The sequence below is a fragment of the Plecotus auritus genome (assembly GCF_963455305.1).
Source record: "Plecotus auritus genome assembly, chromosome: 9".
Classification (NCBI taxonomy): domain Eukaryota; kingdom Metazoa; phylum Chordata; class Mammalia; order Chiroptera; family Vespertilionidae; genus Plecotus; species Plecotus auritus.
Genome location: NC_137783.1, coordinates 96,454,144 through 96,467,422, shown reverse-complemented (window position 1 = coordinate 96,467,422; position 13,279 = coordinate 96,454,144). Strand labels below are relative to the sequence as shown.

Here is a 13,279-nt window from a genome sequence, read left to right as displayed (position 1 = left end):
CTTTTTATTTCAGAGAAAAAGGGAGAGACATAGAAACATCAATGAAGACTGAGAATCACTGAATTGCTGCCTCCTGCAAGCCCCACAGTGGGGATCAATCCTGCAATGTGGCCATATGCCCTGACCTGAAATGGAACCGAGACTTCCTGCTTCATAGGTGGACGCTCAACCACTGAGCCACACCAGCCAAGAAACATTTATGTTTTAGATGCATCTTTCAGACAGTTGTTATTAGAAACAATGCCTGGATGTTGCAGAGAGTATTCAGCGAATGCAGATGGACAGTTACCAGCAGCTGTAGGCACAGCTCTGAGGGATTTCTTGTTAGACAGGACAACTTCATCTTCCCACTACTGACTTAACGAGGCTGAAAAGAGAACAGAAATCTTTTCCTCTGACTTCAGAAATCTTGTTTAGCTTTCAAACTTGCAACGTTAAGGGTTCCAAGTCCTCCCCCTCTGGCAGAAATGTCCAGTGGCCCTGTAGCTGAGAGCTGGTGCCACACACAGATCCAGGTAGTGAAATTCTCCCACATGTGGACCATCAGTAACTTTAGCTTTTGCAGGCAGGAAATGGGTGAAGTCATTCAAAGTTCAACCTTTTCATCAAAAGCCAATGATCAACTGAAATGGTGTTTGAGAATATACCCAAAAGGGCAAGATGAAGAAAGCAAAGATTACCTGTCACTTTACCTGTTTCTGGTTAGTTCTCCAAAGAGTATATTTTTGGCAAAATTCAAATTCTCCATCCTGAATGACAAGGGAGAAGAAATCAAATCTTTGGAGAGTCGCCTTGCATATAGGTTTGTACAAGGCAAAGACTGGGGATTCAAGAAATTCATCTGTAGAGATGTTCTCTTGGATGAAGACTACAGGTTTCTCCCTGATGACAAGCTGACCCTCTTCTGTGAGGTGAGTGTGATTCAAGATTCTGTCACCATTTCTGGCCAGAATCCCAGGAAGATGGTGAAGGTTCCCGAGTGCCAGCTGGCCAATGAGCTAGGAGGACTTTGGGAGAATTCCTGGTTCACAGACTGTTGTTTTTGTGTGGCTGGCCAGGAAGTCCAGGCTCACAAAGCTATCTTAGCAGCTCGTTCTCCAGTGTTTAGGGCCATGTTTGGACATGCAATGGAGGAGAGCAAAAAGAATCAGGTGGAAATCATTGACGTGGAGCCTGGAGTGTTTAAGGAAATGATGTGCTTCATTTACACGGGGAAGGCTCCAAACCTGGACACAATGGCTGATGGTTTGCTGGCAGCTGCTGACAAGTATGCCCTGGAGCGTCTGAAGGTCATGTGTGAGGAAGCCCTCAGCAGTCACCTGTCTGAGGAGAATGCTGCAGAAATGCTCACCTTGGCTGATCTCCACAGTGCAGATCAATTGAAAACTCAGGCAGTGGATTTCATCAACTCTCATGCTGAGGCTGTCCTGGAGACCTCGGGGTGGCAGGAACTGGTGGCGTCCCATCCCCACTTGGTGGCTGAGATGTACCGCTCTCTGGCTTCAGCACAGGGCCCCTGTCTGGGACCCCAGTGCAAGTGCCTGAAGCAGTCCTGAGATCCTGCCTATTGTAAGACTCCCTGGACTTTCCAGAAGCAGCAGCAACTTTTGCTGTCATTGAGCACCAGGTAGACAGTGCAATCTGTGGAGTTTTTCATCTGCTGTGGGGGGGAGTCTGCATCTCAGCCCCAGATTTTTAGTTTTTTGTTTTTTTTCCTTAAAGAAATCATATTTTGAAATATATCTTTACTGATTTCAAAGAGGAAGGGAGAGGGAGGGAGAAACATAAATGATGAGAGTGAATCACTAGTAAGGTGATTCCTGCATGCACCCTACTGGAAATCAAGCTCACAGCAGAGGCATGTACCCTGACCACCAATGGATCCTTGACCTCCTGTTTCATAGATCGACACTCACCAACTGAGCCACACAGGCCAGGCTAAGGATATTTTCTTTCATTGATTTTAGAGGGAGTGCTTAGAAGGGAGGGAAAGAGAGACAGAGACTCAGAGAAAAAGAAAAAGATGCAATGCCCAGATAGATGCATTGCAAGGGATGGAAACTGCAACCTAGATATGCACCTGTGAGTGGAATCAAACCTCTGACCCTTCATGTCTGAGCCAAAGCTCTAAACACTGAGACAATGGCCAGGGTGAGATAAGTCTTATATTAGACCATAAACATTTAAATATAGAAAAATGTTTAAATGTCTGTCTTTAGGGATATGCTTATTCTGCACATGTTGTGGTCATCTCTGCCCTTTATTAGATGTGACAACCAAAACTGCTCTTGCTATTGTAACCTCATAATAAAGTCACATCTTGAAAGACCAACTTTTGCCTCATGACTTTATTTGCAATGTGTCCACATGATTTCTTTTTCTTTTTGCAGTGACTCTCACTTTGCAGCCAGAAGGAGCTAATAGTCTTGTCTTCCTACCTGGAGGTTTGATAAGCCTCTGTGTGGGATGTGGTCCTCAAGGGGCACATGTGTCTTTCTTGGATCTGAGTGATTTCATGACTGGGGTGCTCAGACTTTTACCTTTGTGAGACATTACTGGGAGTTAGAAGTGGGAGACATTTGGAAATGAGCTTCTGGAGTCTGTAATGATGACTGGAAAGAGCGGAATATGAATGACCAGAGGGACTTTTTTTTTTTTCTGGGCTGTGCTAAAACTCTCATCCACTACAATGCCTTCACACCTCCCCACTTTTACTGCAGTATGTGCCCAAACCTATTGGCCAAGTTTGGGTATTCCTGCATCATGAAGGTGGAATTGTGACCTTTATAAATGTAGCTCAAAGTTCCCTTGTATGTAGAATCTCTTCTTGCTCTTTCTCTCTCCATCTCAGGCCTATCTTTTGCTTTAGCCACTTTTGATTAGAAATAGATTAGGAATCATTCTACATGCTGAGCAAGTCCAATATCTAAGGAATGCATTTTCCTAATACACTATCAATTAAGACAAATATGTTATTCTTTTTTGTTTTTAGTTTCCTTATGTCATGAAAATCCATTTACTGTATTATTAAATACTAGAGGCCTGATGCATGAAATTTGTGCCTGGGTGGTGTCCCTCAGCCCAGCCTGCACCCTCTCCAATCTAGGACATACCTCACACAATCCAGGACTGCTGGCTCCCAACTGCTCGCCTGCCTGCCCACCTGATTGCCCCTAACCTCTTCTGCCTGTTATCCTGATCACCCCCTAACCACTCCCCAGGCAGCCTGATCGATGCCTAACTGCTCCCCTGCTGGCCCAATTGCCACTAACTGCCCTCCCCTGCCAGCGTGGTCACCCCTAACTGTTTTTCCCTGCTGGCCTGGTTCCCCCCAACTGCCCTCCTCTGCAGGCCTGGTTGCCCCCAAACTGCCCTCAACTGCAGGCCTGGTCCTCTCAAACTGCCCCCCCTGCTGGCTCTGTCACCCCTAACTGCCCTCCCCTGCCAGCCTGGTTGCCCCTAACTGCCCTCCTGCAGGCCTGGTTCCCCCCTCAACTGCCCTTCCCTGCTGGCCTGGTCCCCCCCAACTGTCCTCTCCTATAGGCCTGGTCCCCCACAACTTCCCTCCCCTGCAGGCCTGGGTCCCCCCCAACTGTCTTACTTTGCAGGCCTGGTCTCCCCCAACTGCCCTCCTATGCTGGCCATCTTGTTTCCACATGGGGGTAGCCATCTTTGACCACATGGGGTCGGCCATCTTGTGTGTTGGAGTGATGGTCAATTTGCATATTACTCTTTTATTAGGTAGGATGATGTTAACATTCAAAACATAAGTATCAGTTTGTATTTTACTCAGTTTGGGAAAATCATCATGCATGATTCATGGCACAGAATATGTTCTCTGGATTTTGCTCTATTTCTAAACTTTCATCAGGAAATATAATAATACATGACAGGGGTGTCTGAAAAAATAAATTTAAATGCAACAAGAAGGCTGATTTCATGGAGCATAATATTCTTCAGGTCCATTCCTGCTGCCCCAAAGTTTAAGGAAAGAGATCCCCTTTTACAGCTACATAGTATTCCATTGTGTAAATGTCCCACAGCTTTTTTTTTTTTTTATCCATTTGCCTACTGATGGCCACTTGGGCTTTTTCCAAATCTTAGTTATTGGGCAATGGAAACTAAGGAGAAAATAGACAAATGGAACTAGTTCAAAATAAAAAGCTTCTGCGCAGCAAAAGAATCACCATGAAAATGAAACCCACTGTATGGCAGAAAATATTTGCCAATGTTACCTCTGATACGAGGTTAATATCCAAATTATATGAAGTACCTCATACAAGTCAACAAAAGGAAGAGAAAAAATCCAACAAAAATGGGCTGAAGGCCCAATTAGACATTTCTTCAGTAGAATGACCAAGTTGTGGTACAATCCTAGAGTGAAATACCCTGAGACAAAATAATAAAAGCAAGTGCTACACACAAGGGAGTGCATAGGCCTCGCCAAAATACTTTTCTTTAATTCTTTAATTTTAAATATATTTTTATTGATTTCATAGAGGAAGGGAGATGGAGAGAGAGATTGAAGCATCAATAATGAGGGAATCATTGATTGGCTGCCTCATACTCCTACATGCCTCTGACTGGGGATCAAACCTGCAACTTGGGGATGTGCCATGACTGGGAATTCTAGTGTAACCTCTTTGTGTATAAGTTGACACTCAGCTACTAAGTCACTCTGGCTGGGCTCACCAACATACTTTTAAACAAAAGAAGGTACACACTGAAGGGTGTATACTATGTGATTTTATTCATATAAATTTAAAGAAATTATTATAATCAGGGCATATTAATCACCAGCATATGATTACCTTTATGGGAGAGGGGATTAGACTTGGGACAGGTTAGGCAATCCTGGGATCTAAGAGGTATGAGTATGTTACATTTCTGTTATTAAATAGAACATTCTTTTGACAATTTCTTCACGATTTTTCCATAATATTTTGAAACCTCTGGCCAAAACCAATTTGGCTCAAGTGGATAGAGCGTCAGCCTGCAGACTGAAGGGTCCCCACTTCAATTCCGGTCAAAGGCACGTACCCTGGTTGCGGGCACATTCCCAGTAGGGGTTGTGCAGGAGGCAGATGATCGATGTTTCTCTCTCATCAATGTTTCTAACTTTCTATCCCTCTCCCTTCCTCTCTGTAAAAAATCATTAAGATATATTAAAAAAAATAGAAACCATTGGACAGGGAAGGTATAATTTTGGGTCAGTAACATGGAACCATATCCTTTCACTTTGTTCCCAAACATTGTTTCATTTATGATTTCTTACCTTATGGATTCCAGAGACCTCTAAGGGCATTATTTCCCTAGTCTGATCTATAAAGAAGACACAAACTTGCTTTCAGTTAACAATGATTTCTAAGATGTGGGAAGTCAGCTCCAATGACCTTTTAATTTTTATCTCACTCTGTGAAAAACATTTATTTCCCTGATTAAATATGAAGATATGCTTTAATTTAAAAAATATGCTCATTTTCAATGATACTCATTTCTTTTGTTGTGTCGTCTAACATATAAGCTACAGTTTGTAATTTGCTTTTTAACACAACTCTACACTGTTCAAAGCTTATCACATCATACAATTAATGTTGGTTAGTGAAATTATATTTAAATTATGTATCCAAAGAGCTACACAGAAAGAGTGTTATGAGAGTAAAATATGTACAGGAAGGGGAAATAAAGATATGGAGGTGGATAAAAGAATGAAGACAGATAGAGAAAATGGAAAGAAGAGATCCCAGATACCATAGAGTTTTGGGGTTTGTACCTGATTCTGGGCTTTCTGTATTTTTCAAGTTGATAACATAACACACACACACACACACACACACACACACACACACACACACGAATACAGAATAAAAACCAGGCTGCAGCCAGGCCCAACTGCAACCTGCTGACTTACATCTATGCTACCACTCTCTGCTAGGGCCTCTGCAGCATGGCCACCACCAGGCGGTTCAGATGCTCCTGCAAGTGGAGCAGGGGGAAGGGACACCATTCCAGGTGCTCAGTCTCATCAACAAGTGCTCTTCCTGGATCTGCTCTGAATCCCTGAAGAGTCTGAAGGCACTTCACCTGGAGGGGTGGCTAGTGGAAGTGAAGTTTGGCCACAGAGGTGGAGAGCATATTCCACACATTAAGTGTGTGTTGCAGAACCTGCTTCTGGCCAGTCAGGGGGACCCTGTAGGCAAGACTGAGATCTTGATATTTGGGCGGCCTTCTTACCAAAAGGACGTGTCCAAGATGATCCTGACCTTGGCTTACTAACACAGCCAACTCAGGGTGCAAAGCTGAGAGAACAACGCTGTCCAGGAGACAGAGGCCCAGAGCTCCCCTGGCTGGTGTCCTGGAGGCACAACCAAACGAGCTCCCAGACACTACCTAGCCAGGTTCCCAGCTTATGAAGGCATTTATAGGCCCTGAAGCGAGAACCAGGCAAGGTTCAAGAGGAAACCCCTATCTAGAGCCCTATTGTTCTAGGTCTTGCTTCTGCAGCAGAAACTGGGGAAGGATGGTGTGGGTTGTTTTGGTTTCCCCTCCTGAATTCTACCCCTACCAGGATCAGCAAGTTGGGATTTGGTAGTGATTTTGAGGTGTTTTTCCAAAGACTCAGAATTACTTTAGGCAAAGTGCAGTGTGCTAAAAATTGGATAAGTCTGTCCATAGGTACTTCAGGAACATTTAGAATATGTTTTAAATAAACAAATCATTCTGAATCAGGAAAGTGACTGAAGCACTGGAGAGGGAGAGGAATTTAAAGGAGAAGGCATAGTTCAGATGGTACTTCTACTGGGGACAGTTCCTGCATCTGGTGTCCTGAGCCTTGTCACTTGAACTTCCATGTACTCCCTTAAATATATTTCCCATTTCATCTTGTGGTATTTCTTTGAACCAGTTATTAAACTTGAAGTAGGAATTGTCTTTGATTCCTCTCAACCCATCATCATTCAAAATCAGTCTCATATCAAGACCTGCAAACATTTGAATTTTTATTTGACTACATCTCCAATCAGTAAACATGTAAGTTATAATAACAAATGGCATAATCCAAGACTTAGTTTTTTTATTGCTGATGCTGGCCAGGATAATGACAATTTTATAGCTTTTCCTTTTGTAAAAGTAACAGGTATATACTTGATAAAATGTCACATATTACTGGAACAATTGATAATTAAAAACTGTGGGTCCCTTGTTTGAGGGAAGCATGCAGGAGGCGGTGTAGAGAAGTGGTTTAAAGACCTGAAATTGTGCCACTAGGCTTGTATGATCCACTGTTTCTCCCTGGATTGTGGATGTGAGCTGCAGCCACCAGCCAGGCCTCCTGCCTGTGACCCATGGACAGTCTAGGACCAATGGCCTACAGCCACCAAGGACGGGGTTCAGTCCTGAAGGTGTTTTTGCAGCTAGGTCATCATTTGCTGGTTTCCTTGGGCTTTCATCACAGCTTCGCCCTTCCTGGCCCTGCAATCCAAAGCTGTGGACACAGAGCCCAGCAGCATTCAATGGTCATGTAAAAAGTACAATAAAATTTGAAAAGTGTGCCATGCAAAAATAAAAGAAAAACGTGGGTTCCCTGTCCCACTTACATGCATGACCCACCTTTGATTCTGTTCAGCAGACTAACGTGCTTTAACATGATCAGTTTTATGTATTACCCATTTACCTCTTACTAGGGCAGATAGACATTCAGTTTTCTCACATGGCTTCTTCTCTCAGCCTCCAAACATTTAACCCTCATCCCATTTTCTCAGCTTATAGCTGCACTATACTTGTGGATTAGAACACTTTTACTGTTTTCCTCCAGGTACCCATAAGCAATTTACCACACACTCTTCATCTATTCAAACACATCAGGTGATGTGGCAGAGCTCATTATCCCCTGAGGCTCCTCTGGGTTCTCTGGTTCTCTCTGCCTGGGGCACAGCTCCTGCCTGTGATATTTCCCTTCACAGAGAAATCTGAGGGTACCTCATTTATCTCCTCTATTGCATCTTCTGTTCTCCGGATTTTGTTTCCTTCTCTCTCTTGTATATGCTCTACTTGTTCTTTCAGGAACTTTTTAAAAAGGTGTATAGAAGCTAAAGACCATGCATGTCTGAAAACGTTATCTATGCCACACACAATTCTTCCATAGTTTGGCTGGGCATCAACTCTTGCTTGAAAATTCTGTACCCTCACAAATTTGAATTCATGGCTTCATTGTTTTCCCGCCTTGAGGATTGCTATTGAGATTTTGGGCCATTTGATCCCAATTCCTTTGTCTCTGATATTTTTTGAAAGAAGATTTTTGAGTATTTTCTCCTTTTCTTAGAGAGTGGAAGAGGGAAGGATGGGGGAAGAGAGACAGAGACAGAAAATTTTTGATGTGAGAGAGACACTGTAATTTTAAATTTATACTGAATAGCTCTCAAACGCGTGTATTCACCAGTCACCAGGGGAAAACAAATGCTCACGAATGCAGGATTGCTACGTGCATGTGGAAAATGGGCCAGCCACTTTGAAACTGCTGTAGAAATCAGGCCAGTGACTACAGAACCCATTAATGCGTGGGATGTGGTGTGATCACGTGTTCATCATTCCTGGAACATTGTTTAAGAGTGGTGCCAGTTGGTTTTACGTATGTAGACTATTGTTGTAGACATGTAATATTTATTAGTGGTGAAATTACTACAGTGATTTTTCCAACATTTTGTAAAATTTGTCCAAAATAACAGTGAACTAATTATAAAAACATAACCTATACATTCAATTATAATCAAATCTTGGTTAAAAACATTTTAAAATTAACAGGATATTAATTTTCACATATGACACAGGGACAGGAAATGAGACTTCCAGCCTATAGAAGAGTGAAAGCTAAATTTCTGTTGTTTATAGGCTACCCAGTCTATGATATTTTGCTATAGCAGCCCCAATAGAATCAACCTAACATTTTCTATAAATCTACTGTGAGCCAAGCATTGTATAAACATGAAGCTACTCTCTACTGTTATCAGACCTCACTGTAATTTTATTACCAGTTTATGAATGTATACTAGTAAATGGGGAAAAAGATGATAAAGAGGAAATGATTTTAATCAATGTATTCTTATTATAATAGCAACTTCAGAATTTTAATGTGTATTTGTCCAATTCCAGTGTTTGTGCTTTTTGTGACCAAACAATGCTTCCTCTTACTGATTACATTGGTAGTCTTGGCTGCTAGACTGTGAGTGTTATGAAGTCAGAAACTATATCATTCATCTCTGAATCCCATGCAATGAGACTTGGCTTCCAAAACAGGAGGTGCTGAATGTATTAGAAAATACATGCTTTCAATTCACAAGCAGAGCCCTAATTGACTCTATGAATCACACTATCTAGCCTCGGTTATAAGCTGTACCACCACCTCGTGGCAAAAAATGACTTCTGGGGTCTGCTGATTTGAAGTAGAAAGAAACATGTCTCAAACCTAGTTTTGTAAATTTAATGTCAAGAGGGAAGACAAGTGACACAATCTGCTAAAGAATTTTCCAAATAAGTATACCATGTCATTCATAGGAAATTGAAAGGTCTCTAGGAACTTTGAGAATAAATGCATGTGTTTACACTTAGCATCCCACTGAAACTGAAAAGAAAGAAATCTACAGAGGATAAGAGTATTAGTCTTTCTTTGAACGCTAGATCACGTGCATTACTTCTGTTCTTTCAGTAAAAATCTGCTTCAATATTTATTTTAATAAGAGGAAACAAAAAATTTTTTAGGGTCTGCACTATGTATATAGATAAGATACAACATTCAAAGTCTTGACATGCTAAATAAAAAATATTTTCCTACAAAGTTTTTTCCTACAGGATAGTGAACATACAATGCCGTATACAGATGATGTGTTGTGGAATTGTGCACCTGAAACCTGTATAATTTTATTAACTAGTGTCACCCCAATAAATTGCATCAAAAGGAAAAAAAAATGAGTGAAGGTATCAATGTGGTGAGTTGGAATAAAAATCTAGGTTACATTGAAAAAAATATTTTTCTATACCAATAGTGAATATATGGACTTTGGGTGATAATGTTATGTCAATGTGGGTTCCTTGGCTATAACACACATACATGCCATGCTGGTGGGAGATGTTGACAATAGGGGAGGTTATGCATGTGTGGGGAGAGGAGGTATATGGGAAAACTCTGTACATGCCATTCAATTTGCTATTAACCTACAACTGCTCCAAAATAAGGTTAATTAAAAATATTTCCCTTTTGTCTTTTAATTGTTTACAAATTTATAATCATCAACTGTAGAATTCTACTTTTTCCTTCACTCTATAACTCATTCTGTGTTTAGCAACAAGCAAAGCCTGAAGAAAATTTAACTAGCCAGGATAATTTAGAAAAATTCTCTTAGAGCTTGGCAGGCCCTATGAAGCCCCTCCTGAGACTCACATTTCCATTTCTGCTCGTGTGTGGAGAGGGTGGGTCACCTTCACTGTGCTTGTGGAGATGAGGAGGGAACATCACTGAACGTACAATGAAAAGCTTTGGGGCAAGTGGTGATCTGTGGGATCAATGTGGAGAGGATGCTCAAGGAAGGAGCAGGTTTGGATTTGGGATGATTTCTGGTTCTGACACTTAGAGAATGCTGTTTCAGAGGAAAATTGTACTGGAGATGCCCATGAGATCTTTACGTTGTGAACTGAATTTCGGTGGAGATATAGATGTAAAATGAGGTCATGCCTGAAAAGTGTGTAGACTAAAATGAGAATATGCAGATCCCAACAGGGAAAGCAGTAGAACAGACTGAGATGCCCGTCAGGAAACCAGGAGTTCATGGTCCTTGAAGAAAAGGAATGCCTGCTGAATGAGAGCCAATCAGTAAGTGGGTAAGTGCATGAGCCAAATCACTCTGCAACCTCATTTTCCCTCCTGAACTTGCTAGCTCCTTGCGACTCAGTTCAAGCATCACAGCACAAGGAATAGCCACCTTCCTCTGGACTGTCAGACACTATGCACATCATGGCACTCAGATTATTCCGTGATAATTGACATTCACTTTCTCTCCAATTTTATGCAAAGTGAAAGAGACTAGGTGCTAAGGAGCCCAGGCTAGGTGTCTGGAACTGTTCTGAGAGATTTCCCTCCCTGGATCCTCTCCCATAAATACATTTTCTTTTTATTTTCTAGGAAAGTGAGAGGGAGAAATCCTTCAGCTTTATTGTAATAACTAGTGGCCCAGTGCATGAAATTTGTGCATGGGGGGGGTGGGGTGTCCCTCAGCTCGGCCTGACCCTCTCCAATCTGTGACCGCTCAGTGGATGTCCAACTGCTGGTTTAGGCCCATAGGGATCAGGCCTAAACTAGCAGTCAGACATCTCTCTCATAATCCGGAACCGCTGGCTCCTAACTGCTCACCTGCCTGCCTGCCTGCCTGATTGCTCCTAACCACTCTGCCTGCAAGCCTGATCACCCCCAACTGCACCTCCTTCCGATCTGATCACCCTTAACTGTCCCCCCTGCAGGCCTGCTCACCCCCAGCTGCCACCCCTGACATCCAGCTCGCCCCCAACTGCCCCCCCCCACTGTCCTACTCACCCCCAATGGTCCCCCTTACCAGCCTGCTTGCCCCCAACTGCCCCTGCTGCCAGCCTGATTGTCCCCAAAAGCCTCCCCTGTCAGCCTGCTCGCCCCCAACTGCCCCCCCCCTGCCAGACTGCTCACCCCCAACTGCCACCCCCTGTTGGTCTGCTCACCCCTAACAGCCTCCACCTGCCATCCTGCTCACCCCTAACTGCCCCCCTGTTGGAAGCCGCCCATTGTCTTCACTAGCAGAGAGGTGTGGACAAGGAACCCGGAAGGCTAGTCAACCTTGAAGCTCTGAAAGGTCAGAGCCAACCAACCACTGTCTAGTTGAGACAATGATAGCTAAAGCAACCTCCACCTTTTAATCTTATGCAAATCCTTGCTGATTGGCTATTACTGGAATTGCCTACCTAGAGCTATGGATCGATCCCATAGTCTTAATAAAAGGGATTGCTAGGCCAGAGCAAAGCAAAGTCCTTCCCCTTGAGTTGGGCTCCTGCCTGGCCCCCAATATTCCCAAATTAATATTTTCTAGTCTCTTGCATTTGTGTGCGGCCTCCTCCAGAGCCCAAATCCCGAACCTGAACCCTGAACCACGCGGGATGTGAAAGGGGTTCACTACAAACTGGAGCCCAAACATGGGACACTACACCCCCCACTGGCTGTTCACCCCTAACTGTGCCCCCCACCAGCCTGATTACCCCCAACTGCCCTTGTCTCCTGGCCTGATTGCCCCTTACCGCATCTGCCTTGGCCCCGCCACGATGGTCTTATCCAGAAGTTCATCCAGAAGGTCTTCTGGAAGATCTGCTGGTCTAAATAGCATATTCCCCTTTTATTATCCTATCTAATAAAGAGGGAATATGCTAATTAACCATCACAGCATCACAAAGATGGCTGCACCCACAGCTGAGGCCAAGTTCTCATAAGGAGCCTTAACAAGCAATCAGCAGGGACCTGAAGCTATTCCCTCCCCCGTTCCCGTGGGGCTTGACAGGGGACCTCAGGCTGGCAGGGCTTGACAGGGGACCTCAGGCCACCTTCCACACCTGGCAGGGCTTGACAGGGGACCTCATGCGCTTCCCGTCCTGGTGCTGGGCTAGGGGACCTCAGGCTGCTCCCCCTGCCCCAGCGCCAGGCCGGGGACCTCAGGCCGTGCCCCCCACCTGGCAGGGCTTGACAGGGGACCTCAGGCCACGCCCCCACCCAGCAGGGCTTGACGGGGGACCTCAAGGTGCACTTCCTGTCCTGGTGCTGGGCTAAGGGACCTCAGGCCACGCCCCCCACCAGGTAGGGCTTGACAGGGGACTTCAGGCCATGCACCCCACTCCGGCACCAGGCCGGGGGACCTCAGGCCGCACCCCCTGCCCCAGCACCAAGCCAGGGGACCTGAGGCTGCACCCCCCTATCTGGCGGGGCTTGACAGGGGACCTCAAGTGCACCCCCAGTGCAGGGTTGGGGGAACTTAGGCTGCGCCCCCCACCCAGGGGGGACCTGAGGTTGCACCACCCCTGCCGATGGGACTTGACAGGGGACCTGAGGCTGTTCCCCCCTCCCGGTGCTGGGCCGGGGGACCTGAGGCTGCACGTCCCCCACCTGGTGGGGCTTGATGGGGGACCTCAGGCCATGCCCCCCACCCAGCGGGGCTTGACAGGGGACCTCAAGGCACTCCCTCCCACCCCGGTCTAGGCTGGGGGACCTCAGGCCATGCCC

At 44.8% G+C, this 13,279-nt stretch overlaps 1 protein-coding gene across 1 annotated transcript; it reads left to right on the top strand.

Annotated features, from left to right (window-relative positions):
• Positions 1 to 467: 467 nt before the first annotated feature.
• LOC308258132 (speckle-type POZ protein-like) lies at positions 468 to 1,556 on the top strand (the record flags this gene model as incomplete). Its single annotated transcript, XM_080688393.1, has 1 exon — positions 468 to 1,556. One exon carries the CDS (start codon positions 468 to 470, stop codon positions 1,554 to 1,556), a length of 1,089 nt encoding a protein of 362 aa, XP_080544519.1.
• Between the last annotated feature and the right edge of the window lie 11,723 nt (positions 1,557 to 13,279).